Source organism: Thamnophis sirtalis, unplaced genomic scaffold (genome assembly GCF_051295495.1).
Source record: "Thamnophis sirtalis isolate CommonGarterSnake01/CBP01778 unplaced genomic scaffold, rThaSir2_p1.2 scaffold_2, whole genome shotgun sequence".
Lineage (NCBI taxonomy): Eukaryota > Metazoa > Chordata > Lepidosauria > Squamata > Natricidae > Thamnophis > Thamnophis sirtalis.
Genome location: NW_028261382.1, coordinates 36,505,959 through 36,533,953, shown reverse-complemented (window position 1 = coordinate 36,533,953; position 27,995 = coordinate 36,505,959). Strand labels below are relative to the sequence as shown.

Sequence of the window (27,995 nt, the reverse complement as noted above, 5' to 3'; positions counted from 1 at the left end):
GGAGGGGGGTGGCACAGAGGGGAGGAATGTCGAAACAGCCCAATTTCAATCCACACCTAGAAACAAGGGCACAACGGAATGCACCGGAATCTGCAGCTTTTCTCTGAGGTCACTGGGGGCAAAGAGCCAGGCGAGTGGAGGAACAAGAGAGGGTGGGGGGGGGGACAGAAAACACGGCAGGGGGGGTGGGGCAGCCATTCCCAAGAGCTGGCTGGATTTCAGGGCAAAGACATGCAGCAGTGATTGGGAGACAGGGATCCGGGAAGTGTGTGGGGGGGGGGGAGCCCACTAAAGGAGGAGCCAGGAAAGGGGTGGACAGCACACACACCCCTCCACCTGTGGGGCTGGCCTCCTTCCCAGGGGCTTCCAGGGTGCACAAAATGGGGCAACTGAGAAACGGGCGGGAAGGAGGAGGGGGCACCTATGTCTGCCTTTCTCTCCCCCAAATTGCCAGAATAAAACTACATCATTGCAACACCCCCCACCCCCACCCCATGGAAGGCCTCTGCCCCACTCCACACACACCTGGCTGGGACCCTGCAACTTCCCAAGCTCTAAGGGGAGCCGTTGGTCCAGAGCCCTTTCTCTCGTCAAAAAGAAAATTAGCACGGATCCGTCGTCCGATGGGCAGCGGCCACTTTGAGTGGGATACGATGTGGCCTCCGTGGGTAGCCCCCCCTCTCAGGAGCCCCAGCTGAAAGGACAGAGAGGCTGGGGGCTTCTGACCCCCTCGCAGGCCCCTCCTCTGGCTCCAGCCCCTCTGGCGACGGGCAGCAGAGAAAGGCAGGGAGGGGCGGTGACGGTGGGCTGGGGCCGGCTGCCCCCTGCACCTGGCTAGGGAGGGGCTATAGCTCCTCATAGTCTCCAACCCCCCGCTGCTTGCTGGCCCCAGCACCGCCCCCCAGGAAGGCCTCCAGCTCATTGATCCCGTTGGGCTTGGCTTTGCCCCGCTGCTGCTTGGAGGGCTTTCTCTTCTCCTTCTCTCCCCTCTCCTCCTCCTCCTCCTCGCTCTTTTTCGGCCGGCTTTTTCTCCTCCCGGAAACCTTCTCCGCTTCTTCCTGGAAAAGCAGTTGGGGAGAAAGCGTGAAGTGGGAGGGGGGGCATCCCCCAAGCAGCACCCCAAGAGGCCCAAGGCCACCTGCCCCGCAGAGCCTGCAAGTGTGGGAGGAGTGCAGAGGAAGGCAAGGACTGTGCTGGGTTAAAAAGGGGCCGCTCTGAGCAGAGCCTGGGAGTCTGTTTTGCCCGCATGGGTCCCTTTGGGGGCTCAGCTCAGAAACATTTCTTGCCCCCGGACAAAGGCAGCTATGCAGGCGACCCACCTCTTTGCTGGTCCTCTTCTTCTTCTTCTTCTTCTCCTTCAAGGATTGCTTCTCTTTCTCTGCGGCTGGGAGGCGGAGGGGCAGGAAAAAGGAGGGTGAGCTTCCAGCCTCCGTCAGCATGAAAAGCCCCCGACCGATAGCATGTTTATTAGGGGGAAGGGGCCTTTGTGGCAATGCACAGCTGGGGGAAAGCGCTGGGGCCTTATCTGCAAGGCAGGGTCTGATTGTGGCCGAGGCTCCTCACCTTCCTCGCTGCTGTCCCGGCCCACCGGTTTCTGCAGCCCCAGCCCAAAGAGATCGGCCTCGTTCTTCACTCGGAAGGAGCGGGTGACGGGCTTGGGCAGCTGGGGAGGTCTGGAAGGGGGATCCTCCTCGGAGAGGTCCGAGAGATCCTCTCGCACTGGAAACTCCTCCTAGAGGCAAAGGGGAGAAGGCCCCTCAGTGCCCACTGTCGCCCCCTTGTCAAAACCACAGGGAAGCCCTCTCCTCGGACCCACATGTGCTTCTGAGCGCGCTTCCTTGGGGAAACAAGAGCCCCGGCCGACTCATAGAAAACATGCGATGGGCCGAACCGAAGGTCCCGCATAAAGCCTCCCAGGAGGGGCCCCGGCTGATGCTCAGAGACGGACTGACACTTTGCTTCAGTTCCCCCGTCTAAACCTTGCCAACCTGGGTGAGGGCAGGGCAGGGACTCACTGGGCGCTTGCTCTGGCTTTCGGACTCCTCGCTTTCAAAGTCTGGATCGTCCATCACAAAGGAGAGCATCTGCGTGGCGAAGGGCCCCTCCGAGTCGCTCTCGGACTCCTGCTGCTTGGGGGCAGAGGGCGCTGGGGGCGGACGGGCCTCAGGGTCCCCGGCTGCCATCGCTCTCTTGCTCTGCTCAAGGGGGGGTTGGCCGGAGGGAGATTTCAGCTCTGTGGATGTGGAGGGTGCCAAGGGCTCTGGGAGTCTCAAGGACTTTTTGGAAGCTCTGGAGGAAGGAAAAGGAGAGTGAGGACTGTGCCCGGAGGCCTCAGGGTGGTTCAGCAGCCACAGTCTGCGCTCGATGTGGCTCTGCAGAGACACCACCTGCTTCAGCGGCTCAGTCAACAAGGCCTGCATTGAAGAGGGAACTGCCGGTTCTTCCGTTCCACACACAAACATTTATCACCCGTTTACACCTGGTGCAGGATCTTCAGTCTTTTGGGTTGAAATCTAGAGGATTTCATGTCACGGGAAAAACTGGACAGGGCAAAATCCCACAAACCCTGAATCTGCAAAGTTAACAACCCGCAACTCTTCCTTCCTTCCCTGTCGAGACAAAAGGCTTTTTTCCTTACACACGGACTTCCCGACACATGAACCGAGTTTCCCTAGCTGCTATATTTTTGTTTTTAAAGTTTGCCACGTTCTCTTGCATTTTTATATAAGGCTTGATGAAAAGTTTAAATGATACATTTCAAACTGAGTTGCAATGGTTTTTGGCTTGCTAAAGCTGGAGCCGAGAACTTCTGCTCCCCTACACACTGCAGTACGTAGCTCCCTTTCCCTACGCATCTTGCTATGGGCCGAAGCAGCGAGGGCTGCTGGGAGTTGTAGTCACCAATACCCCACAACTCCCGGCGCCCCCTTTACCGTTTTCTTTCTTGTTCTAAGGCAGCATCCTCAGCCCCCCCTCCAGAGAACTTGGAGGGTTCTTCTTCCTCGCTCGACAGGTTCACGTTTTGGCTGGGGATCAGCTCAGCTGCTAACGGGGGCTTGCTGAAGAGACGCTCGTCCAGGTCCAGGTCATCCTGGAAGCCAGCAACCAAGGGGTTCCCACCAGGAGCATCTCTGTCACTGCAAGGAGAAAGTCATGGGCAATGACACAGCCTGCAGGCGGAGGAGGAGGAGGAAAAAGCTTCCTCCTGAATCCAGCCCAAAGCTGCCGAACAGGGTCTCCCACCTGTCACTGTCGGTGGGAGCCTTTCCTGCCTGTTTCCCCCCCTTGTCTCTCTGCAGGGTGGGGTCTTCCAGGAAGCTGTGGTCCAGGCTCTCCTCGGGGACAAAGTCTTCTACGCTCTGGACTTTCAAGGGAGCAACTGCAGGAAGGGCAGGATCTGGGAAACAAGAGAAGCACCTCAGGGGAACCAGTCGAGCCTTGCCAAAGCCCAGGATCAACTGTGGGTCTGAAGGGCCCACCATGGCACAGAATTTCTCCTTCCCTAAGCTGGCACTGCGCCGCTCTTGTCAACTCCCACCCTCACCAAACTACCACCCGAGGACCCAGATTCCTATATCTTTCCAGCACTGCACCCTCACCTGGAGAGGGAGCACCAGTCTCGGGAGCTGGGGAGGTCCCAAAGAGCCGAGCGATGATACCACGTTTCTGCGGTGCAGCTGGTGCAGGAATGGCCGCGGGTGGCTGGGCTTCCGGCGGCAGTCCTGGTGCTGGAGGATCAGCGGGGTCCGTGGCAAGGGTGGGGTTGGCCAAGCTCTGCTGGGGGGTGCCGGGGCTGGAGCCCCCCGAAGCATTGCCCGGTGGAACCACCGGAGACTGGGAACCTGAGGAAAGGCTCTGCCCATTGGTGGCCAAAGGAGAGGCATGTCCCCGGCCACGAGCTTCCATCATTTCGAGGAACCTGTCGGGGACAGAAAACGTAATCTCGGGAGCTTCCCCCAAACTGAAGAGAGGCCAGGCTTGAATGACAATTCCTGGGATATTTTTTTTAGCGGGAAGGGGAGAGGCTTCCAGAAAAGCCCCCAGACAGAGCCCAAAATAAGAAGGGCGGAGGGGGGAGCGTCCTCATCAGACATACAGCTCATAGTTCTGGTCTTCGGTCTCCTGCTGCACGGAGAGTTCCTCCAGGGTGGCGTCAATATCCAGCTGATTGGTTTCCAGCTGCCGCAGCAGAGTCTCTCGCTGCAAGAGACGGGAGGGGAGATCACCTGCTTCAGAGCAGGCAAGGGGCTGCTCAGGCGTCACCACCTCCCCTCCTCTGCCCCAAGGTCATGAACTGAAGAGCCACTTGTGGCCAGTGAGGTGACAGTCTCAGGTGCAAAACAGGGGGTGGTGGGGGTTCCCCACCCAAAAGAGCATCTAGGGATGGACTAAATCCAGATGAAGCAGCTTCTCATTCTCCACCAGGCGCTCAGTGTGCAGCCACGGGGAAGCAGCAGCAGCAGCAGCTCTACTCCTGGGGAGCCCACTCCTCTCCTTGTTCAGTAGACAGGACTTCGCTAGGCTGGGGCCATGCTGCCCCCTCCCGGTCCCTAGAAGGAAAGAGCTGCCGAAGTCCTACCTGCAGCTGCAAGAAGGGGATGTTGAAGAACTTGTGCAGGTATTTGAGGCCAAAGCTGTTCTTCATGGAAGACTCGGCATAACGAAAGTAGGAGGAGCCGGGAGGCCTGTTCAATGTGAAAAGTGGATTGGGGGGGGGGGGAGACTGTGAGCCAGAGGATGATTGAGACCAACCCTCCAACTGCAGCTGACTCAGCCTGCCGAGGGGCTATCATGCTGTCCACGGCCCTTCCAAGGCACGCCTTAATGCCAGGTAGGGGCATTAGCTGAAGAGGCCTGCTGCCCGTGAACTTGGGAGGTGGAGGGGGGAGGGCAATGGCTGCCAGCAGTTCAACTGAAAACAGCTGCTGAAAAAGGCACAAGAGCTGAGAGAGCACACACCTGTCCGCCAGTGGGGCATGTCCAGTTTTTATGCCCACAATGTCTGGTGGATGCTAGCTTAGATGAAGGAGATCAACCGATCAATGCAAAGCAGGCACACAATGACTTTGCAGGCATTTCGTCATACGCGCACAGCACTTCCGCCCACTCACACCCTCTGCTGAGTTGCTGCAGATGAACGGTAGCAAAGCAGATGCCAGCTAGGGAAAAAAGGCCTGGGCAGAATTTACTGACTGCCTGGGCAGCAATTTGGTACACGTGCCCAGAAGGTGCCAGTGAGATGCGACTCATTATTGGAGGAGGATGCGGTGTGTGCATTCAGACTTTAGGTAACAAGCCCGCCAGAAGGCAGGTTTAAGTGGAGCAATGAACAAGAGGCCCCAGGAGGGCTTCCCAGAAGGTAGCCTGAAGCTCCTTAACAGGATGGATGCTTTTACCTGTTCAGGTTGTCAATGAATTCCCGCACATCGTCAGGCAGGATCACCCGGTGTTCGCCCATGTCTCGGTAGTTCCCAAGCACGCAGACGGGTACATGGGTTGGGACTTTTGGAAGTTCTCTCAGGATGTAGTTGAAAGTCCTGGATGGAGTGGAAAGGAGAGCTCCTTGAACGATGCTTGTCCAGGTCACCTCTGCCACAACAGCTCTGAAAGAGGCTGCGCCTACGGGAGGCACAACAGCCTAGAGACCCCTTGAGTCAATAAGAGCAGCTGAAGGAGACCCCTCCTCCCCCACAGAGCCATGTACGTCATCAGTTCTGCTTGACACTCTCAGTTCTTCGGGAGCAGAAAAGCATTTATCATCTACAAGCTTTGTGTAACGCCTGACGACGAGGCTTTTGCACTTCTCAGAGAGGAAGCCCTTTCTCTTGTACCGAGTCACAGCAAGGGAAAGGTGAAGGCAGCAGTCCCTACCACTGTTTGGTGATATCAAACATCATCACGACACCGTTGCAGTTCTTATATACATCCAGGAATTCCGCATCCAAGGCCATCTCGGATTCTGCCTGGGGTGGAAAGAGAAAGATCTCGAAAAATCTCCGGCTGCTTCCCGGGATGTCTCACACCGTACAGGAAACAAGAGGCTGCACCAGGTGCAAATGAAGGACTTGATGCTTTATTAGACAGCAGGTCAGAGTGTGCCTCACCTCCTGAGGATCGTTGTCCAGCTTCAACCCATCTCCCCGTTTTTTGGACTTGCCTGCAGTGTTTGAAAGGGGAAGAGCACAGTTGTGAAAACAGTTGGTCTCCTAGCTGTGCAGAAAGAAAGAGGGTCCCAAACACGTATCTTTTCCCACATCCCACCTCATGCACAACATTTCTGCCTTTGGAAGCTCAGAAGGAGACATCCCATCACTTTGCAGAAAGAGGAGACAGAAACTGGACAGGGTGAACATACATTTCCAGTGGGGACATTCAAGAGTAGCACCAGAAAGCAGTAGCCACGGGCAAAGAGATGCTCCGCTCACCCCTAGGAAGCCAGTGGGGCAGGCAGAGGAGATGCCTGTTTCCCAACCCTCTCAAGCCTAATCCAAATACTATATAATGACTGTAGCATCCGAATGAAAGGAGAGACCTTACCTTTATCAACCACATCCCAGACTTCAACCTTCACAATATCATCAGTAGCTGGAAAAGGCACCCAGGCACATAGATTAGAAAGGTTTGCTCAGTTGCAGTTAACTCGGACACTGTTAGAGCTACCCCCGACCCACGTGGCATAGAGCAGATGGCTGGGTGTGTTTAAAAAAAACGAGGACAGGCCTATTCTGGCAACGTGCCTTTACCAATGAAGGGACCAGAGCAGCACGTGGCTCCAGTGTTGAGTTATACATCAGACAGCAAAGAAAAAAGTGCTTCTCCGTCCCCAATAGCTGGCAAAACTCACTCTTATAGTTCCAATGGATGCTGGTGACTTGGATCTCCTGGGTTGGGATATATTCCTCAACAAATTTCTTTCCCTGCAGCCGATGCCACAAAGTGGTCTTTCCTGTGTTCCTGTCACCTCGAATGACAATTTTCACTAGGGAAAGAAAAATGAAGGAATGATAAAGGGAGTCAAGAGCGCTGCAGAGACACAAGTCCAGTCGGTGTGCTTAAAGACAGGCATCTGCTTTCTAAGATAAAAGGAACGGTCGAGGCGGGAATGGCTATTGGCAGCCACAGCAGTACGTGCCAATAGTCGCCGGCCTTTTCATTGAAAAAATTACTTTTTAAAAAATAAAACTGACGTCAAAAGAGTGTGACTGTGGAAAAGCAGGCTGCTGAGAAAATCGGTTGCTCTGGGACAGTTAAGGAAATGAAAGCGTTATGGCAGGCCTTTGTGCTCAGCCAAGGAAACATTAGGAGAACAGCCACTGCCCCCAACATTGTCCTACTCAAGCAGGGAAACTCAACCCAACCCATCTCAACACAGGCCTCAATGCCACTGCAAGGAACGGGACCCGGTTCTAAGGTAACTGAGGAGGATTGTGTTTCCCCGCAGACAAAGCAACACAGGAGGGTAACGTGGCCTGGGAGCTGCCTTCGTTGAAGGAAAGAAGTCGGAGAGGCACAAAAAAGCATCCCAACAGCAGGGGCCCGTTTGAAGGACTGCAAGCAAATCAGCAGCTGAGACGGAGACCAAAGCAGGGGCTTCTCTTCCAAGGGACAGAAGGCAGAGCAGCTCAACAGAGACTGAAAAAAACTTGGCTTCGGGAACCGCCACTCGTTTTGGGAGTGATATCGGGGCCCTCGGGAGGGAAGAGGCGCTTGGCCGATGGGCCTCGGGGACCTCAAGAGCGTCCGAGCAAGCCCTTGATCCCCACCCACCCCCGCCCTGCCTGTTCGGGAGCAGCCAAAGCGGCCTGACGGGGCCTTTCGGGGGCCCCAACCGGCCTCCCAACCAACGCTCACCCCACCATCAGCCGCAGCTGCTACGGGCCGGTCCCAGCCCTCCTACTCGCCCCTTCCCCTCGGAAGAGCCCGGGGCAGCCGACTCGCCCGGGCCGCCTTCACGCCGAGGCCTCCCATCCAAGCCCCCCCCCCGGTCTCCGTACGGCTCTCTCCTGCCCGCAACGGCCCGTCCAAAGCTCGGCAAGGCCTCCCCTCCCCTCCCCTCCCTCGGCCGCCGCTCACTGTTATACTGGACGCCCTTGGCGAAGCGTCGCTGCAGCGCCTGGTTCATGGACTGGAGCCCCGCCGGGATGGGCTTGTCCCGCCCCGGGGCCTGCTCGGAGCCCACCAGCTTCTTCAAGGCCGACAGCATCGTCAGGCGCGGGACGGCGCTCCTCGGTCGCTTGCGCCCGGGACGGCGAGGCCGCCTACTTCTCCGCCCGCGGCCGCTGAGCCGCCGCCCTCCGCGCGGTCCCCGGAGCCGCCGTCCCCGCCGCAGCGGCCGGAGTGGCTTCCAAGGCGGGCGCCTCCGCTGCCGCCGCCGCCATCTTCCCTTTCCCTCAGCCAGCGGCCGGGGGGGGGGCGGTGCCGACGCAGAGCGCGCGCGGGGCCAGCTACGGCAGCCCGTGAGGGACGTTGCGGGAGGGACGCCGTGGCAAAGGAGGGCGGAAGCGGATACATCCCGGAACTACGGGGGCCCATGAGGACAGAAAGGGGTGCTCGGTCCTGCGATGACACCGCTTTTAAACCACGTCGCTACCCCGTAGAGCTCCGGATCTGGGGATGGAGGCGGGGCAGGAGTGCTTTTATTCAGAGCCCCGTTTTTGATGTGGGAGGGGGAGAGGCAGCAGCAGCAGCAGCAGCAGCAGCATCTTAAACGGGCTATGGCGACCAGTTTGGGACAGAAAGGGCCGGAAACGTAGAGGGGGGGGCTCCGCGCTACCATCTGCCGCGTATCTTAGCAACCAGGCAAAACATGAAGCCTTAGGACGGTAGCCCGCGAGGGACAATAAGGGCTCCTCGAAGGGCGGTCGCGAGCTCTTTGTCGAGACCTTGGCTAAAGGCTGCCTAGAACCGGTGGGATGCTTGCGCCCCCAAGCGGCCACCCGGGTCCTTGCAGGCAAAAGGCAATAGCAATAGTTAGGCTTATATACCGCTTCATAGGGCTTTCAGCCCTCTCTAAGCGGTTTACAGAGTCAGCATATTGTCCCCAACAACAATCTGGGTCCTCATTTTACCCACCTGGGAAGGATGGAAGGCTGAGTCAACCTTGAGCCTGGTGGGATTTGAACAGCCAAACTGCTGAACTGCAGTGCTGCATTTTAACCACTGCGCCACCTCGGCAGCACCATGCATCTCCGCTGAGCCCCGGAAAGCCCCGCTGTCGACCCCGCTTCTTTGCACCTTCCGTGTTTGTGTGTGTGTGTGTGTGATGTTTGAAGCAAGTTCAATACCATTTTGAATAAATCATATATATTTAAAAAAAAACAGGGTAGAGTCAAATCCCCACATGCGAGAAATGGGGGTCGCCAAGTCCTCGGAAGCCTCATTTTTTGGCCCCCTTTTGCTTTTTCTTCATGGCCTTGGTCTTTTCCTCCATGAGCTTCAAGCTCTCCTTCTTGATCTCCTCCCGGCTGGGCAAGTAGCTGTGGTCGATGTCGGCAAAGTTAAAGGCTTCTGTGCGGGGCAGAGAGAGACACGGGGAGGGAGGGAGGAAATTGCGGCAGTGGGTCAGGTAAAGGAAGCCTCTGTTCGTTCTCTCTCTCTCTCTCTCTCTCTCTCACACACACACACACAACACACACACACACAGGGCGGCCACCTGCTGAGCTAGGCTGAGGCGGAGACCCTGGGCCCACATCCCTCTGGGGCCAGGGCAGCCCCTTCTCCGCTGCTCCATGGTGGATCTAGTGCAGCCCCCCTCCTCCCTGGGAGAACACCAAAAGGGGTGGGGTGGGAGTTCTCACTCCAGGTGGGAGGAAACGCCAACAAGGCGTAACTTTCTGATCTGGCAGCAGTACCCCTTCCTCCCCCCCCCCCCGCCCCAAGTGAAGCCTGCACAGATGCTAACTGCCGGGGCACAGGCCTTGCTGACCCTTTCCCCCCACCCCGATGCAAGGGACAGACCTCGGACATCCTCTTCGTCATCGTACAAAGGGATCCTCCGGTTCTGGTGCGCATTCTTGGTGGTCTCCTCCAGGAAGTTCCGGAGGTGGACAAACGACTGCGCAAATGACACATTGGAATTAGAAGGGAGCAGGGGAGAGACGGAGGGAAGGAGAGAGCTTGATGCCCACCAGGATGCCAATGCCCGCTTGGGCCCAGAACTTCCCTCATCAGACTTTCTGCCCTGCAACCGGACCAGGGGGGGGTACACAAGCAGGACTGGGCTGAGCCAGGGGAGGAAGTGCCCAGAACCCCTTGGAATTTCACAGGAGGCACAATCAGGATCCTGTTAGTCCCCGGGGCTCATCCCCCCCCCTCTCCCCTGGCTCCTGGTCTAGCAGAAAGGAAGCGGCTTCCGCTGGGCCACAGCAGAAAGCTCACCTCGTCTCTCTCGACTGGGCTGAATTTGTCGAAGGGCGAATGGAGCATCTTTTGGCTCAAATGCAGAAGTTTCGTTTCACAAAACTGCAGCTTCTCGAAGACGTCCTCCATCTTGGGGAAGCCCTCCTGCAAAGCAGGGGACAAAGGTCCAGAGCAGGCCCTCTTGTACCTGGGCTCTTCCCCCCTGCTCCTCCCCCCCCCGTTTCCTCCGCAGGCAGGGAGGGGGCTTCCCTGGCTGGGTAACGGCAGAGGAAAAGAGAGGAAGATAGCAATAGCAATAGTTAGGCTTATATACCGCTTCATAGGGCTTTCAGCCCTCTCTAAGCGGTTTACAGAGTCAGCATATTGCCCCCAACAACAGTCTGGGTCCTCATTTTACCCACCTCGGAAGGATGGAAGGCTGAGTCAACCTTGAGCCTGGTGGGATTTGAACAGCCGAACTGCTGAACTGCAGTGCTGCATTTAACCACTGCGCCACCTCGGCTCCTCACCAAGATAACGGGCCCTGCCCTGGATGAGGTCGAGGGGCTGCCGGCCAGAGGAACCACTCGAAAGGGGGACAGACCTGGCCGGGCACACTGATGTCGTATAGCCTCAAGATCAGGTTGTCAACCCCGTTCTCAAAATGGAGGAGAAGCTCCTGGTTCTTGGAGGCCTGGTCACGGACTTGCAAAAGCCGTTCTTCCTCCTCCTCCAGGTTCTTGGACAGGTCCTTTTCTAGCGTCTTTATGCTGGGAGGAGAAGCCACTTTTTACTTGGGGTCTCGTGCGTCGAGGCAGCCAGAGATGGCCCGGGGCAATTTTTTAGCCGGCTCTGCTGACCCAAGAGGCCGCAGGTACCTGAGGAAGCTCGGGGACTGGTGGAATTTCAGCTCGGCTCGCTGCAGCTCCAGAGCCTTCAGCTGGGACTTCAGGCCTCGCCGCTTCTTCTCCGATTTGGCGATCTGCTGCTGGAGGTTCTCCTCGGATTTCTTCTGGGCCATGAAGCGCCCAGCGATATCCTGGCAGGAAAGGAGGGAGAGGGGGACGAGATGCTTGTGTCCCTGGGGCCATCGCTGGGACCTTCCTTCCCCAGGCTTCCCCTCCCCAAATCGCTCCCCCTCCTCCTGATGCCTCAGAGTATCCTTCCCAGACACGGGGCTTCAGCTGGTGCCAGGGGCTTGAGGAGAGAAGCCCAGCCGGAGAGAAGGTCATTTTCACCCATTCAAGCAGCTTCAGCTTCACGTCTGAAATAATGCCTAAAATGCAGCTCCTGGGGGTATTTTTGGAGAAGAAAAGCCCTCCCCCCAAGATAAGGGGCTGATGAAGCTCTCCTTGTGGTACTCCCGGCTGAGCTTTGGAGGAATTGCAAGAAAACAGCCGGCCGGGTTCGGTTGTTGGACGTACCCAGAGATGCGAGCACTGCACTGCGCTTTTGATTTTCTCCACCTCGCCGATCACCAGACCTTGGTACTCAATCTGGGCCTTGGAAGCCTCCATCTTTGGCACTGGAAGAACAGGAGACCTCCAGGTGGTTTCCAGCCCAAGGGCCACCAGCTGTGCCCTCTCAATATCTGGTGAGGATGGCTGGAGGCCTCCCCCCCCCGGGCATACTTACCCTTTGTTCCTTCCCGCAACACCAGGGCAGAGAAGTCCAGGTCTCGCCGGCCTTGCTGGTCATGAAAGCCAACCAACAGGTTAGGGCAGTGTTTCTCAACCTTGGCAACTTGAAGATGTCTGGACTTCAACTCCCAGAATTCCCCAGCCAGCGGATGCTGGCTGGGGAATTCTGGGAGTTGAAGTCCAGACATCTTCAAGTTGCCAAGGTTGAGAAACACTGGGTTAGGGGAAGAAGCGGGCGCTCGCAAAAGGCAGAGGAGCCCCAGAAGCCCCGGGAGGAGGGGGGGCAAGGCCTCAGCGCTGAGCTGTGTCCCCTCAGAGGCACCCTAGATGCGGAGAGCCCACTCGGAGCCAGACCCCACCGCAGGGGGTCAAAGGAGGCCAGCAGACGCCTGGGAAGGGCTCACCATCCTTCGGTGCCTGTCAACGGCGTCCTTCGCACGGACGCGCTCTATCTGCTTCTTCTGGATGCTGAGCGAGTTCTCCCTGAACTTCTTCTCCGCAATCAGCTCGTTTTCCGCGTTGGCCATGTCCATCTGCAGCCCCGGGGGAAGCGGAGGGTGAGTGGGAGTGCTGGGCAGAGGCTGAGGGGGCCGGGAGCCGCCCCCCTGTGGCTCTGACCTTGGCGGCCTCCGTGGCTTCCAGCATATCCACAGCCATCAGGTCCACCCCCTGCAGCTCCAACTGGAAGGTGCCCACCCGGCGCTCCAAGTCGTCCAGGAGGAAAGGAAGCTGAGAAAGTTCCTGCAGGGAGGAGAAGATTCTGGAAGGAGCCGGGGGCGGGGGGGTGAGGGGAGGCACCCTTGTCCCCAGAACGGCCATCAGGAGAAAAGGAGGAGCAGCCCTCTCTCCCTCTTCCCTTTGGAGAGCCCACAGAGCGGAGGGGCTTTCCGGTATCCACCGGGGAAAGCTTCCGGCAATGGGGTCAGTCCTGCGGAGCATCCAGGGTGGACACCCCCGCTCCCCGCCAGACATGAGGACAGAGGGACTGCCAGAGTTTGGATCAGACCCAACAGCCTCTGCGAGCAAGAAGGCTCCCTGCAGAGGACGGCCGAAGCACCGGACTCACAGCTTTCAGCACATTCACCATCTTCACGTACAGGATGTGGACCTTGTCTGCAGTCACAATGTTGACCTGCATCTTCTCAATGTTGTTCTCCAGCTGGCGGATGGTCTGCAGGCAGAAAGAAGGCAGAGGGAAAGACGCCCCGCCCTCCCTGGGCATCCTAGGGGCCTCCGCCCCAGGACAAGGCGGGGCAGGGCAGGGACGGGTCTCACCTGGAGCTGCAGCTGGACCTCAGGGCTGACCCTTTCCAGGCCGATGAGGTCCTGCAGCATCACCTGGAGCTCCTCCAGGCGCTTCCCTCGGCGCCGGGCTTCGTACAAGAGGAGGTTGTGGGTGTTCATCCGGTCGAAGACCCACTGGCTCAGGGACTCTCGCGCTTGCTAGGAAGGGGGGGGAAGGGCCCGTTCAGGAGACCCGGAGGGAAGGCAATGGGGGAAGGTCCCGCCCGCCAGTTACCTCCACTGTATGTTTGGCCAGAGTGTTTTTCTCTTGCTTCCTGTCTAGGCAGGCCCTGCTGATCGTGACGTGGTCGTACTACGAGGGGCAGAGAAAGAGAGGCGAGCGATTTCAGGCCGGCCGAGAGGGCTTGGGGTTAACCGGTACCCCCCTTGCCTCTCCTCCTCTCTGTCGTGCCAGGGAGACCCGGAGCGTTCACCTTCAGCCCCAGTTTCAGTTCCTGCATCTCTGCCCGCAGGGTGGTGCGCAGAAAGGCGATGAGGTCCCTGTTCTTGCGCACGGCCTCTTCGCTTGCTTGTGTGCGGAGCCTCCTCCCTTGTTCTGGAAGGAAATGCGGGTGGAGGGGACTCATGGGGGGCCCCCGAGGGAAGAGGGCAGCTGCACTAGTCCCTTCTGGGTGGCCCTCCCATGAACAGCAGCCCAGCAAGACCCCACTTGCAAAAGGCCAGCCGGGACACAAACACACACATATACACACACACACACCCATCCCCAGGGAGGAAGATGCGAGGGTCCAGCCAAGTGGACGCGCTCGTCTACCTTGGATGTGGATGATGGACTGCAGTTCATGGATTTGCTCCTTCACATCTTTATTCCTCTTGAACTTCATCCTGAGTCCTTTGGATCGCGCCTCCCTTTGCTCCCCCAAACCCTCCTCTGCGCCCGGCAAATGCCAGCCCAGCTCAGCCTCTCTTCTTCCAGCCTGGATTTGTGCAGCCTCCGCTGGGGGCTCTGTGACACCTGAAGGGAAATTGTGATGCCTGAATGTGTCACACGAAGGCATCACAATCTGAAGATTCCCCCTGGAATCCCCCAGGGAGTCTCGGCTGGAATTCTGTCCTGAAGAGCCGCCGATTCTCCTGCAAAGGGGGGGGGGGGCGGTTCCAGGCATCTCACACCCTTCGCCTCCCCCCGCCCCGAGGGGGTCATTCCCAGCTCCCCAGGAAAATGGCCGGCTTAACACGTGGCCAAAGGCCCCCCTCCCGATCCCCTGCTGGGAAAGGCTCCCCATTGCTGAGGCTCTGGAGATTTGCCAGCCCCTGGTTCAAGCTGGCTTCCCCCCAGAGCGCCCGAGGCTGAGCTGGGAGGCTGCTGAAGCCCCTCTTAGGCCCCAGAAGAGATCCTCCTGGCTCTGCCTGCATCCCATCTGGGACAACCGGCCTGTTTCCGGTGTGGCCGGCTGAGCTGCCCATCTTTTCAGCTGGCATGGAGCAAGGCTGGGGGCCTGTTTACAGCAAAAGCAGAGGGGAAAAACACTTCAGATTTTGGGCCCCTCTGATGAATTCTGGCTGCTGGCCTTTGATAACGCTGTGTGTTTGCGATCCAATGTCCAAGCTGAAAACCTTGGATGGGTTACAACCTCTGGGGCCGGTTGTTGTCTCCCACTGTTTGCGTTGGTTAATGATTCTTGGGAGAAGGAGCATGGACAGCCAGGGAAGGCTTGAGGGTCTTCAGGCTGGCGGAAAGACCCCGGGGTGTCAGGACGCCTCCAAAGCCAGAGTCTCCAGGAATGTCCTTCTGCAAGGGACAAGGAGGCAGATCTGCCCACCTCCCAGGACCCTCGGCCTAACAGGAGGCTCCCATCCGGGCAGTCAAGCCAGGGCATGGCGAGACCCCTTTGTCTCAACTGAAGGGACTGGGAAGGCTGGGAAGGAAGCCCCCATCACCTTATCCGAATCCATTTCTCTCTCCCCCCCCCTGTAAAGTTCAATGGGGAGGGCTCTTGCCAGAGACCCCGTCTTCGGGCTCCCAGGCGGATGCATTCATCGCAAGGCCGTTCACCTGTGGTGCGGCCCGCAGGCCAAAGTTCAAATTTCCCCATGCTAGAAAAACAAAGCTGCCCCGTTGCAGCGGCCAGAGGTGCCCGTCGAAGCCGAGCAGAGCAGAAGTCCAGCCATGGAGCCCCCGGTGCTTCTTCTCGTCTGCACCGCCGTCTTCCTCTCGGCCAGCGCCAGTCCAGTCGCTCCAGCCGACACCATCCAAGTCCAGGAGGATTTTGAGGAAGCAAGAGTAAGACCCCCCTTTGTGTTGAGAGGATAGAACGAGGCGTGGGGCCCTTAAAGCCCTTTCTCCGACTCTTACGGATGTGCCTGCACTCCGCCAAGAGAGTCGTAGCGAGGACTGGGATCCTAGCTAGAAATACCACATATCGGAGGACTGGCACCAAAGGAGGAACGCCAGCCTTGTAGGAGCGGAGGTTGAAACTCTGCCAAAGTCTGCCGTGGGCGCCGGACGTGGTCTTAAGATGGCCGCTTTTGGGTTGTTCTCACCAGGTCTATGGGAAGTGGTACGCCATCGCGCTCGGCACGACCTGCAAGTGGATGAAGAAGTATAAGGAGCGCTTCCTGATGGGGACACTGGAGGTGGCTGCGGGGGACTCTAGCAATGAGTTATCGGTCGCTTCCACCAGGATCCGGTAGGTCCAGCCCTCCTGGCCAGTTAAGACCTGCCAGTAATTACCCATCAATGCCACCTCATAGGTTCTCAGCCCCTCTCTCCCACCCCCTCTGCACCCCCTTGCAGGCAAGGCACCTGCAGCCGAGCGGTGGGAGTCTACCAGAAGAGCAGCATCCCCGGGAAATACCAGTACTACAATTCTAGTAGGTTGGGGGGCTTCGGTGCCCAGCAGGTGGGCCTGGGAGGGAAGGGGGGAGCATTTGTAGCCCACCGTCTCAGGCCCTAGGAAGGCTCAGGAGTGGGCTTCCTGGGAAGGGGAAGGAAACGGGGGAGGGGATGCATTCAGAGGGGGGGGGAATCACTCTGCCTTCCCTTCCCCGTCTTCCCCCCAGGGTGGGAGACCCACATTGAGGGCTACGTGGCTCGCACCAACTACGATGAGTACGCCTTCCTCGCCTGGAAGAAGAACAGCAGCTACGGCTACTCCGTCACCACCCAACTTTTCGGTAGGGGCTGCTGCAGGGACAGGAGCCTGTCCGGTGTGAAACTGAACATGGGGGGATCCCGGGCCAGAGGGCCAAGAGAGGGGTTGCCGAGGGCCCCCACAGCCTCCAAGGCAGCCCCCCCCCGAGGCAGATCTGACTGGGGTCCCCCCTGCCTCCAGAAAGACCCCGCTCTCTGCCCCCCACCAGCTGGAGACATGGCACCAGGGGACCCACAGCGGAGGAGCTCACCCGGGAGTGGCAGCCTGGGGGTGCCAAGGTGGACAGGGGTCCAAGGGCAAAGGAAGCCTCCTCCACAGCCTTCCTGTTTACCCTGGTTTTCAACGTGGGGGTGGGGGAGAAGAGTTTGCCCTCCAGGGCTGCTGGGAGCCGAGCCAGGCGGAGGGAGGCCGTTCTAAGCTCAGAGGCACCTTTCCAGGCCTCCTGGCCAGGGGCCGGGTCAGCCCCCCCACACACAAGCGGCTGGGCGGCCCTTGGCTGCTTTGGGGGAGGAACCGGACTTCCCCGCTTGGAGGACAATCCCCACCACGCCCTGAAACGCAGCCATGTACGGAGTGGTAGCCTGCTACTGAAGATGGAGATGGGTCCGCTCACACTCCTGCCGCACAGGATGGACTCCATATGCCCAAGTCGCTCCCCTCTTGTCCATTGCAGGGAGGAGCCCCCACCTGTCCGAGGACCTGATCGAGGAGTTCCGGCAGTTCTCGCTGGCCCTGGGAATTCCGGAGGACTCCTTCTTCAGACTGACGGAAACAGGCAAAGCAGACGCTGGAGGGGAGGAGGGGAGGGGTCTTCTCAGACCAGGGGGTGCAGGGGGAGGGGGGAGGGAGGGGGGGAGGTCATGCCACAGTCCTTGAGGCTGCCTGGCTCGGCTGCCCCTCCTGCCCTCAAAGAGTCACCTGCAGTGGAGACAATGCCCCCCTCTGACCGGTCTCTCTCTCCTCAGGGGAATGTGTCCCCCCCCAGCCAGAAGTCACCCTGCAGGTACTACTACTTCCTCTGGGGGGGGGCTCCCTGGGCTCAGCCCTTAATGCCCCTCTCCCCACCTGAGCTCACGGCTGGCCCATTTTCTCCCCCAGAGGGACCGGAGGAGCACCTGGGATGAGGACGCAGGCTCTGCCGATGGCTCCCCATCGTTTATGGGGGGCAACAGGGAAGGTGAGCTCCTCGGGAGGGCTCAAGCCCCCTTCCCTAAGCTGGCGCTCCCCACAGCTGCCCCCAGAGGACCCTCATCGGCTGGGCAGTCAGTGACCAGGGCAGTCTGGGCACGACTCCGATGATGCCTGCTGGGGGTTACTCCTCCGCTACCTGGGTCGGCTCTCCCGGGCACAGCCCCCAGTCCACCTGGCATCAGCCTCTCCCCCCACCCCTGCAATCCCACAGACTTCTGCCTGCAGCCCAAGGACGCCGGCCCCTGCCTGGGGATGGAGCTGCGCTATTTCTACAACACCACGTCCCAGAACTGCGAGAGATTCTTCTACGGCGGCTGCCGGGGGAACCAGAACAACTTCCACTCCGAGCGCGGCTGCCTGCAGACTTGCCGCACGGAGGGTGAGTGCAGCAGGGCTGGGGGTTCCAGCCCTCCCTCCCCGTCTCCATCCCGCCTGGGCTCCCAGTGGCAACCTCTCCATCCCTCCCTCCCTCTCTGCCCGCAGCCGCCTGCCGCTTGCCCATCGTCCCGGGAGAGCCCTGCAAAAGCACCTTCTGGGCTTTCGATGCCAAGCAAGGCCAGTGCCTGACCTTCCAGGGCTGCGGAGGGAACGCCAACAAGTTCTACCTGCAGAAGGAGTGCCAGGAGTACTGCGGCCTCCTGCCCAACGGTAGGTGGGCAAAGAGGCCCCTGGCGGCCGTCTCCCACGGGGGATGCCATCCTAGAGGGGAGGGGGGAGGCATGGGAGGGGGGTTACTCTCTGCATGGGGGGGGTGCCCTTTGTATCCCGAGGGAGGGGCCTTCTCCAGCCTGATCCTCCGCCCCCACTGCCAGGCCACCTGGCCCTCCTGAGCACTTGGCGGGGAAAGGGACCCAATGCCCCTGTCTCCCCTTGCAGACGGGGAGGAGTTCTTGCACCCGTGAGAGGCCAGGAAGCGAGAGGGGCAGCCGAGAGGACCAGCCCTCTTCCCAAAATCCTGCTGGCATCAATAAATGCAGCTGCTGGACCGAAGCGAGCCCGTCTCCTCACTGTGGGACCCTCCCTCTCCTGGGCATCTCTTGCCGCCACACGTTGCTCTCATGCCCTCCGGCCATCTTTTCTGCAGGGCTTCCCCCATCTCAAGCCCCGAGGGTCCAGGAGAGGGTGGGGGCTTCTGCCATCCTCTCCCTGGTGGCTATTTCCCCTTGGGACCAGCAGGGGCGCCAGGGGGTCGTCACGGTCTTCCCCCATAGCTCCCCCCCTCCCCAGGCCTTTGGGAAGGTGAGGGCTTCGCCTCTCCCCATCACTTCTTCAGCTGCCTTGGCTCCAGCCCTACCCCGGGGCAGCCCTTCATGGCACCCCGACCACCACGGAGGTTATGGCCTGTCCGGCTGCTGCTCCAGGCCGGCTGGGACGACACACACACACACACACACACACAGACAGACACAGCCCTGGGCTGAATGGGCAACTGCTCCCCGCCACACCAGGCCTGGCCCAGCCCTCTCCCACCAAAGCTGCCGCTGCTTCTCAGCCCCCTCCCCAAAAGGGACCCCTCCGTGCTTTGCAGCCCTTAACAAGAAGAAAGCCTCGGTTGTCTCCAGGCAGGGCAGGATCCGATGACCGAGATTTTCTGTGTGGCTGAGCAGGGTGAATGGCGCATTGAGAGCGGAGACCTGCGGCTGGCACCTCCGCCCGGGAGGGACCCCTCCTCGCCTGACTTTCCTTCCTGGGAGGTGGCGAGCGGGGGGGGGGGATCTGAATGGAGAGGCCAGGAAGGAAGGAACCCCCCTTCCCCAAAACCAGGCACTGAGGGGAAGAGGCTCTGAGGGGGGGGTCAGCCTCCTCCCCTCCCCACTCGCATTGTCAAGCGGGGCTGCTCTGGGGAAGACCCCTGACCCTGGGCAAGGAAGCACGGACTGGGGCAGGGGGCACAGGTCACTGGGGAGATCATGCCCGTGAGAGCCATTTAGCCCACCCCCCCCCATTTAATGAGGCTGCACCGTTAACTCTGAGTGGATGGGAGGGAGGTAACACAGCAGGGTTGAGGCTGCCCACAGAGGGGCGGTAGATCTGCCGACCGAGCTCTGAAGTGCCAGCCCGAAAGACTGGCAGAACCTGTGGCCACTTAAAGGCTGTGTGGCAAAATGGAAGAATTCCCCTCCCAGTTCTCATCCAGGACCACCAATACCTGGGAGTGGGTCAGGAGGACCCTTTGCCCGAGGCCTTCTGCAGCTCCCTGCCCGGCCCCTCTGGGCCAGGCCTCCCACCCACCCACCAGCCTAGGCAAAACAGCCTCCCTCCCTCCTGGATTTAATGCAGGGCTCTGAATGAGGAACTGGAGCTCCCTGTTTAATGGATTTGAATGTGAAAAGCTGGCAGGGGGGGGGGCTGGTGGGAGCCTCCTTTGTTCGGTGGCTGCTCCTGGCATGGCTTCTGCAGCCCCCCCCCTCCGCCCCTTTCTGGGGACCCTCATTAGCATACCAGCTGCTTGAGAGAGGGGAGCAGGGGGAGGAGGGAGGGGCTGCCCTGGGAATGAATAGCTGGAAAAAGGCTGAAGGGGAACAGTGGGGGGGGGGCGGGCGAGGGGGGCAGAGAGGGCCTCAATGCGGCTTTGAAAGGAGCCAGAGGGGGGGGGCGAGGGGTGCAGGGAACCAGCCCGTCTTGGGGGAAGAAAAGAGCTGTGTGGCAGGGGAGGGGGAAGAGGTGACCCAGGAAGAGGGGCTGAATGAGACCCCCATTCTGCACACAGGGGAGGGAGGGGGCCGCCTTCCCCTCGGCAGCCCCACCAAGACGAGGGTGTGGGAAAGACCCCAGGCTCACAAAAGGCCCTGCCACCAAGAAGGTCCACCCTGCGTGTCGGAAGAGCTGGGTAGGCGGGCCACCTCCCCTCGCCCCCTCTGGCCGGGGGCCAAGACAAGGAGGGGCCTCTCCCCTGGGAGCTGGTTGCAGAAGGGCATGGGGGGGTGCATGGGGGGAGCCAGTTCACACCCAATGCAAAGGCCCTGCTGAAGAAGGGCCCCTCTGGAGAACCTGGGCAGATTTGGGGTGCCCATTCAGTCACCACCTCCCTCCAAAAACCTTTAATGTAAAAGCAGCATTTTTTCCAACTGGGTTCCTGGTCTGTGGGTGATGCAGACCTAAAAAAGCCCCCCTCCCCCCAGACTCCACAGCAACCTGACCCCCCCCACCCCACAATCACTTCAGATATGGAGACATTCAAAGCGGACACCCCCCCCCCCCTTCTGATGGATGAGGGATTTTTTTCTCTCCCGTGTCAATCACAAGGGAAACGAAGCCCTCTCGGCCTCCCCCTCCCGCCCGCCCAAGACTGAGCTGTGCCCTCCTCCATCTGTTTTGGAGCCAGCCGCACAAACAAAAAAACGGGAGACAATTGCAGGAAACACTTGAGCAGTTCAGAATTCTTTCACAGGTTTCGGTCTCGCAAGGCAACGCAGGACAATGAGATTCGGAAAAATAACATCAAATGAGAATAACAGGCTGGCAAGGGCCTAGAGCAGCCAAAGGAAAAAGACGTTTTTAAAGAGAAAAACCACACAGTGCTGATGCTTGGGAGTTTGGTGGAAGGCCAACCGTCCAGGGCTGGAGGGGCCCAGGAGCCTCCTTGGTAGCCAAGCAGGGGAGCACCCCCGTCCCTTCTTTCGATGCCCCATGGCATCCTCTCTCTCTCCTCAGCTCAGCCTGCTTTGCAATCCAAAATGCCCGGAGCTGCTGGGGAAAGAAACTCTCAACCCAGCTGGCAGGGTTTCCCACACCACAAAGCAACCTGCCCAGGTGCCAGCCGTGGGAAAGGGGCTCAAGGTTGCTGTACCGAGGGGCAAGTGCCATCCCCCCCCCCCCCCAGGCTGCCCTGCCCTGCTCTAGGGTAGCCCAGGCCCTCGGAGGATCGGCTAATGCTGTACAGGCTAAACCCGGAGGACTTAAGGGGCTGTGCTGCTTCAGAGACCAGAGGAAGGACCCTTCCCCATTTCTGCCTGGTTCTGGTGTGGGATTAAGAGGAGGCAGGCATCCCATCCCCATCTCCAGCCCTGCCAGGAGCCAGAGTGGTGCCGAGGGGCATCCGTTGCCTAGCAGGCCAAGGCAAGGGGCCCAATCGGACCTCCACGGTACACAGTGGCTGTGCTCCATCTCCCCCCCCCACAAGGGCAGGGCATCTTGAAAGCCCCCGTGGGGGGGGGGAGAAACCTCTGCCTTCTAGGAAACTACCACTTGCTTAGCGAGGGGCCTCATTGCCAGATGGCACAACTGCCTGGGAGTCAACCTTTGGCAACAGGCTGAGGCAGCCCACCCCATTCGCTGCCCTGGTTCAGTGAAGGCCAGCTTCCTGCCACCACTTCAGGGCAGAAATGCCACCCCGTATAAGGATGCCAGCCTCAAGAGCCCTGCACAACCAGGTGCCCGCCTGTAGTTGCTGGGTGGGGACCCAGTGGCCCTCCAGATATTGTCGGAATCTCCTCCGGGGCCTTTGTGCCCACTTAACACTCAGCAAGGGAGAGAAACCAAGTGTGGGGGGGGATTTCTTCTGTCAAAAGAGGTGAGGAGCTACAGCCCAAAACCATCCAGTTGCTGTCCTTTTTATCCTACTCTGAACTGCTCCTGGCAATGGAGGCTCTCCTTCAGAGCTCCCTTCAGTCCCAGGCCTGCTAAATTCGCTGCAGTTTGATCCCATTCCCTGGCAGCCTTCCAGGCCGTCCCGACTCTCCCTCTTGGCGAGGAATGATGGGAGTTGTAGTCCAAGACCAGGGCACCACTCTCTCTCTCTCACGCACACACACACCCGCCCCCTTGTCCGTGAGCCTTGCCCCCTTCTCGCTCCCTGCCCCTCCGCAGCTTCCTTGAAATCGCAGCCTGTGGTTGGAAAAGAAAAACAAGGCACACACGAACATAGGAACATGTTTTTATATAAAAAGATCAGTGGAAAAATTATTGATAATTTTCTCACCCTGGGACTACACAATGCTATGATATACTCAGAAACACACACACACACCCACACACCCAACCCCGTACAGCCTTGCAAGCCCTTTCATCCAGTTAAAAAGTGATCATACAGTGAGCCACATAAAAGCTTCAACATAAGCCTAAAATTCTCCACAAATTAATTAACATAATTAAAGAAAGGTATTTGCCACCTAGGAAAAAAAGGGGGAAGGTAGAAACAAGACCACGGTGTAGCAAAAGGCTGCTCATTTAAGTAATCTGCGGGTCAACTTCTTCCAATGTCTGGTTTTTTCCCCCCACAAAGGTGAATGTGTTTTCCCAAGAAAAATATTTAATAGACCTGAAGATGATTCAGCGCAAAACTGGTGCATCTCAAAACACCCCCTCTTCCTCTTTAAAGAAAGGCAAGAGACATTTCCCATTTTGGCACAAAGGATCCAGCAGCACAAAATAGCCAAATAACACCTTCCCTTTTATGTCTCAGTTGGGGGGGGACGACACACATAACACCTGGCTACATTCAATACCTTTACAGCAAGAGTGTGCAATCTTGGGAACTTTTAAGACTTGTGGACTTCAACTCCCAGAATTCCTCATCCAGCCATTCTGGGAGTTGAAGCCCACAAGTCTTAAAAGTTCCCAAGTTTGCACACCCCTGCTTTACAGGGTTGCATAGAAAATATCACATTTACTCCCTCCTGCTGTGTCAGCCGAGGAGCACAAGTCCCACTGAGCTGGGCAGCTCTTGGTTTAAGAGCAAGGATGCTTAGCAGATCCCTGTGGGAAGGAACCTCATTGGCCAGCTCAGAGAAAGGACCTCAAAGGCAGATCTTCCCAACTCAGTTCCCATAGCAGGGGGGGGAGGGGAACCACCTCTTGGGGGGGAGGGGATTTTCCCACTAGTTCTAGGCAAGAGTGGGGGATGGTAGAAACCAGGCAACAGAACAAGCCTCATGGATATTTTATTTCACACCGCACACCCCCTGGGGGGGGAAAAGGGTTTCACAGTCTCCAAAGGTATACTTTTCATATATAAAAATATAAATATGTGTTAACATCTTTACATGAGTCTTCTTTAGAAAAACGGGCTTTCGACCAAGATCTTTTCCTAAAACTGAAATCTGATCTTGGATTTCTGAATACAACCTACTTTTATTTTCTCATTTAATAACTATGCCATAAATGTTATGACATTTTATTGTGGCAAATCTTGTTTTAAGACAAAAAAGAAATCATGTGCAACTCTAAAACACCCCCCTCAAAGTTGAAAAAAAAAAAAGGAACTGGTTCTCCCCGCCAAGCACAGACTAAAAACGCCACAGTCAGGAGGGGCCCCGCAACCCCCCCCCCCCAGCAGTTCCCACCAGGGCTGGTGAAGCCCCAGCCCCATTCCTTGCAAATCAACCAGTCAGAGTAAGCGAGGAGGAGGAGGAGGGGGCTGCAGAAAACAGGCTCCCTTTTGGGGAAGGGCATGGAGGAACGGGAGATAGCAAAATAACTCAGTGCAATGGGGGGGGGGGGGAATTATTGCAGGAATTAGGGAAGAAATATACCGAATAGCAACTGCTCCAAAAAAAACTGCATTTTCTGAACTACCAAAATAAACATCCCTTCAAACATAAACGCTCAAGTCACTAATTATTCATGTTCACACACATCCTTGCACACGTACAAGATAAATACTTAAAGCGCAGCCCAAACACAGTGAAAAACTATATTTTAAAAGGTTTAATGGCTATTTGATGGGGGGGGGGAGAAGAGGCGCGGGTGATATGGCGGTGAAAGGGATATTTCTCTCTCTCTCTCTCTCTCTCTAGTGCACACGAAAAGGGGGGCAGAAGAGGCGGGTGGCTTCCTCGACATTCATGGGGGGCTGCCTGGGCGCACCACACCAGGCAGAGACTCAAGAGCAGCATCGAAGGCACACGGGGCAGTCAGTTTCGGGGCACGGCGGGGCCTGCTCCGTTCCGAAGCGACCCCCGCGTGGAAATCGCCTCCTTCGAAAGGTTCGGGTTTCAGTAGTTTTGCTTTCCCTCCATCAGCAGCAGGGGGCGCCCTCGATCTTTCGGAGAAGCTTCCTAAGCGCCCCCTTTCTCCGCGGAAGAGCCGGGCGAAATTCACCCGTTTTGAAGGGGGGGGGGGAGCTGGCCCGCCCGCCCTCCGGCAGAGCGGATCCAAAGGCGGCCAGGAGGGCGAGAGCGAGCGGGGAGGCCGAGAGGGCTGCGCCGGGGAGGGGCGAGTTCGGTCTGGACACCAGACAAATGCGACGAGCGTCTTGCTCCGGAGCAAGAGCCGGAGATCGGGGAAAGCGCCCCGCGGCTGGGCTGGGAGGGGAGCGGCCGTGGCAGCTGCTGGCGGCGGAGAACCAGGTCCGGGGCGCGGTAGGCAGCAGATGGTCGGCCCCAAGGAAGGAAGGAGCGAGCGGGGGAGCCAACACTGGAAGAACCGAGGTAGATGAGAGGCAGAGCCGTGGCGGGTCGGAGCGCGGCGGCTCCCGAAGGGCGGGGAGGTCCGGGCCGGCGCCCGCGTCTCCTCGGCCCGAGTGGCGGCGCCCGCCGGCCAACAGCGCGCATCTCTCCCGGGCTCCGTCCTCCAGGCGGGCTCGGTTGACGGAGGCGCCGCCGCGCTCGCCCGCGGGCCGGAGGGCTTTCGGGGCGCCACCGCCGCCATGGAGCTGCCGGAGCGCGCTCAGCCGCGGCCGCCTCCCCCCGCGCCGCCTCCCCCGCCGGCGGCCGAGTACTTGGCCTTGGTGATCAGGTAGAGGACGATGTCCTGGTGGCCCCCGAAGGCGGCGATGTGCAGGGCGCTCCAGCCGTCGCGGTTGGCCAGCCGGATGTCGGCGCCGAACTTGACCAGCAGCTTGACCAGCTCCAGGTTGCCGTCGATGACCGACTGGTGCAGCGCCGTCTGGCCCTCGGGGCCGAAGGAGTTGACGTTGAACTCGCAGCTGCTCATGTTCTGCAGCAGCGAGTGCAGCTCGGCCGTGTTGCCCTTGCGCACCGCCTCCTGGAAGACGCGCTGGCTGGGCGCCGCGCGGGGGGCCGACAGCTCCGCCTGGCTCATGGCTGCGCGCCCGGCTGGCGACGGGGCAGGCGCCGCGCCCGGCCCCGCATGGGAGAGGAGCGCGGGCCCCGGAGAGGCCGGCCGGCCCGCTTCGCCGCCGCGCAACGCCGGGCTCCTAGCTCCGCACCGCGCCCGGGATGGGCGCCTGGCTCGAGGGTGGCTGGCGGGCGGGCGGGCTGCTACGGGCGGCGGGCGCCGCGGGTCGGCCGGGGACTGAGCGGGCGGGCGGCGGGGGCACTTTTTAGGCGGCCCCGTGACATTTGCATAACAATGGCCCAGGCCCGGCCCTCCCCACCCTCTCGGGAGCCCATTGGCTGCCGCCTGGCGAGGGCGGGACGGCAGAGCCCCGCCTTCCCTGCGCACGGCCCGAGGTGTGTGTGTCTGTGTGTCGTGTGGGGGGGCTTCCCAGGGTCGGCCGCGCTCTGTCCTCGCTCGCATTGCGGCAGCCAGAGGGGCCAGGAGAGCACCGGGGGTCGCCCTGCCAGTCTTGGCCTGCGAGAGCTCCTCTTCCAGCCCGGGTCGAGAGGAAAAGGGGGGCTGTTGCTGCCCCCCCACTTGGTCTTCCCAGGGGCAGGGAAGGAAGGGGCAGATGCAGCCCAGGAGGGGTTTGGGCTCAGGAGGAGCAGAACGGAGGGTATGTCTTTCTTCTGAGGCTCCCCAACCCCCATTTCCCAATTCTTCTCCCCCTCCTTCTCCTCGGGAAAAGACCCAGGCCCACCCATCAGCCCAACTCCTGAGTAAAAGGAGCCAGCTGACAAGGCACCCAAAACAGCTCCTGCACTTTTAAAACAAGCTTGTGAGGCAGAAATTCAACAGGGGTTGCTACCATCCCTCTTACTTTCTGCTCAGAAAATGCTTGCCTGGCTGCTCCTGTTAACTCTGAAAAGGCAGAGCCTTTGGTGAAAAGAAACCCTGTGAAGTCCGAGGGGCTGAAGCAGCTGCCCCCCCTCCTGGACCCTAGGTAGCTTTCAGACCCCACAGATCTCCCAGATGCCCCTCCTGCCTCGCTCTCTCTGGAGGGCTCCCCGTTGGGCATCCCACCCACACGACTCCAACAAAATAAACTACAGCACAATTCCCTGGCTCAAGAAACAACTAATAAACTGGCTTGTTTGAAAGTAACTCACCTGTTTGCTCTGCCCCAAAGGAACAAGCAAATGACTGTCAGGTTCGCCCCCTGCCTGCTGTTGCTGTCCTCGGGTCCCAGCGGAAGGATCCAGGGCATCCTGGAAGACCAAGCAGGCCCAAGTAATGTCAACGGTCTGGCTTAAATTCTAGGCAACAAACCTGGGGGCTTGGGCGGAGGGGGCAGCACAACCTCAGCTCCCTCCTTGGTCCAGACAACTGCTAGAAATGCCAGCAAACCCACTGGAAAGATCTTCCAGAAAAGGTTCCTCTGCCGTCCCCAGTTGTTGCTTTAGAACACAAAATGTGAGCGCACTTTTCTTGTGGTTTCCAAGGGCTGCTATTGGCAATTTTGGCAGAAAAATAGCAAGTAAAGGCTTTGTGATGGGGTGCAAAAAACCAGCCCCCCAGGGCCTCTACCTCTTCCTCCTGCTCCTGCCCCCCTGGTGGAGATCCTGGGAGAGGCTAGAGGGGGAGAGGTGGGGTGCAGGAGCCCCCTTGGTTCCAGGCGGTCTGTGGGTCCCTGCCTGCTTCAGAAAGAGGCCTCTTTTCTGTGCCGCCATAGGGCCTGCTCCCCAAAGGGAGGACTCAGTTTACATGGGGCAGGAGGAGGCAGGGGGCCCTTATCAGGAAGCAGATCTATTGAAAAGATTGCTGGGCAAACAAAAGGCAGAAGCCGCAGCAGCCAAGCCCACAAAGAAACTGCTGACTCAATCAATTTCAGGGGGGAAGAGGAAGAAAACTGAAAGTGGAACAGAGGGGGGGGAAGAGAGAGACAGGGGGCAACCGGGGCGTGAGAAAAAACCCAGGCACTGGCCAGGCGAGGGGACTTGGGGGGGTTTCCCGTCCCAAGGAGCCCTTAGAACAAGATGAAAGGAGCCTGGACTCTCCAGAGAGAGGCGTTCAGGGCAAGGACCGGCAGGACCACCTCTGCCTCCGAGCGAGAGCCGCTTTTCTCCCTGCTCTCCTGCCTGAGGGGCGACCCAGCCACCCACCGCCAGGCAGCCAAGGAAGCTTTGGGGGCATTTTCTCAGGCGGGGCTTGTGGGGGGGGGAGGAGGGGGGAGGGGCTGGAGCCACCTTGTTCTTCGCATGAATATCAATCAGGACTGGCAGGAAAGTAGCGCCCCCCCCCACCCGCCCTCCAGTCCTGAGCTTCGGGGCAGCAAAGCCCCCCTCCCCAATCATTCCGGCCCCTCAGGGAGGGGGGTCCTTGGGCCAGGCTGGAGGGGGAAACGGAGGCCCTTCGCACAACAGCTCCAGTTGGGCCTGAGGCCGGGGAGCGAGCGGGGCAGACTCCTGCCCAGGCCCGGTGGGAA

General features: G+C 59.1%; 4 protein-coding genes across 6 annotated transcripts; 1 reads left to right on the top strand and 3 right to left on the bottom strand.

The window, feature by feature from the left end:
- Position 1: 1 nt before the first annotated feature.
- On the bottom strand, positions 2-8,395 carry RABL6 (RAB, member RAS oncogene family like 6). Of its 3 annotated transcripts, none has more exons than XM_014057559.2 (15): positions 8,074-8,395; positions 6,845-6,979; positions 6,538-6,585; positions 6,105-6,157; positions 5,872-5,963; positions 5,397-5,537; positions 4,580-4,685; positions 4,097-4,200; positions 3,600-3,919; positions 3,244-3,397; positions 2,934-3,137; positions 2,016-2,289; positions 1,564-1,732; positions 1,320-1,384; positions 2-1,058 (listed from the first exon to the last, which is right to left on the bottom strand). In XM_014057559.2, the coding sequence occupies exons 1-15, from the start codon at positions 8,201-8,203 to the stop codon at positions 846-848; spliced, it is 2,208 nt and encodes a 735-aa protein (XP_013913034.2). In that variant the 5' UTR covers positions 8,204-8,395; the 3' UTR covers positions 2-845. The 3 variants fall into 3 exon arrangements, with proteins under 3 accessions (XP_013913034.2, XP_087560958.1, XP_087560959.1); XM_087704832.1 differs by having other exon boundaries at positions 3,244-3,379; XM_087704833.1 differs by lacking the exon at positions 1,320-1,384.
- Positions 8,396-9,286: 891 nt separating this feature from the next.
- On the bottom strand, positions 9,287-26,778 carry CCDC183 (coiled-coil domain containing 183). The gene is made up of 15 exons (XM_087704830.1): positions 26,680-26,778; positions 14,038-14,238; positions 13,697-13,818; positions 13,498-13,575; positions 13,254-13,421; positions 13,045-13,149; positions 12,597-12,719; positions 12,383-12,511; positions 11,974-12,028; positions 11,763-11,863; positions 11,217-11,377; positions 10,943-11,108; positions 10,378-10,503; positions 9,958-10,054; positions 9,287-9,507 (listed from the first exon to the last, which is right to left on the bottom strand). The coding sequence occupies exons 2-15, from the start codon at positions 14,105-14,107 to the stop codon at positions 9,377-9,379; spliced, it is 1,632 nt and encodes a 543-aa protein (XP_087560956.1). The 5' UTR covers positions 14,108-14,238; positions 26,680-26,778; the 3' UTR covers positions 9,287-9,376.
- On the top strand, positions 15,335-18,554 carry AMBP (alpha-1-microglobulin/bikunin precursor). Its single transcript, XM_014057562.2, has 10 exons — positions 15,335-15,507; positions 15,771-15,913; positions 16,021-16,097; positions 16,287-16,400; positions 17,052-17,153; positions 17,344-17,381; positions 17,477-17,555; positions 17,781-17,948; positions 18,053-18,217; positions 18,446-18,554. The coding sequence occupies exons 1-10, from the start codon at positions 15,394-15,396 to the stop codon at positions 18,469-18,471; spliced, it is 1,026 nt and encodes a 341-aa protein (XP_013913037.2). The 5' UTR covers positions 15,335-15,393; the 3' UTR covers positions 18,472-18,554.
- NRARP (NOTCH regulated ankyrin repeat protein) lies at positions 22,433-26,027 on the bottom strand. The gene has a single exon (XM_087704831.1). It carries the CDS (start codon positions 25,988-25,990, stop codon positions 25,178-25,180), a length of 813 nt encoding a protein of 270 aa, XP_087560957.1. The 5' UTR covers positions 25,991-26,027; the 3' UTR covers positions 22,433-25,177.
- Positions 26,779-27,995: the final 1,217 nt, after the last annotated feature.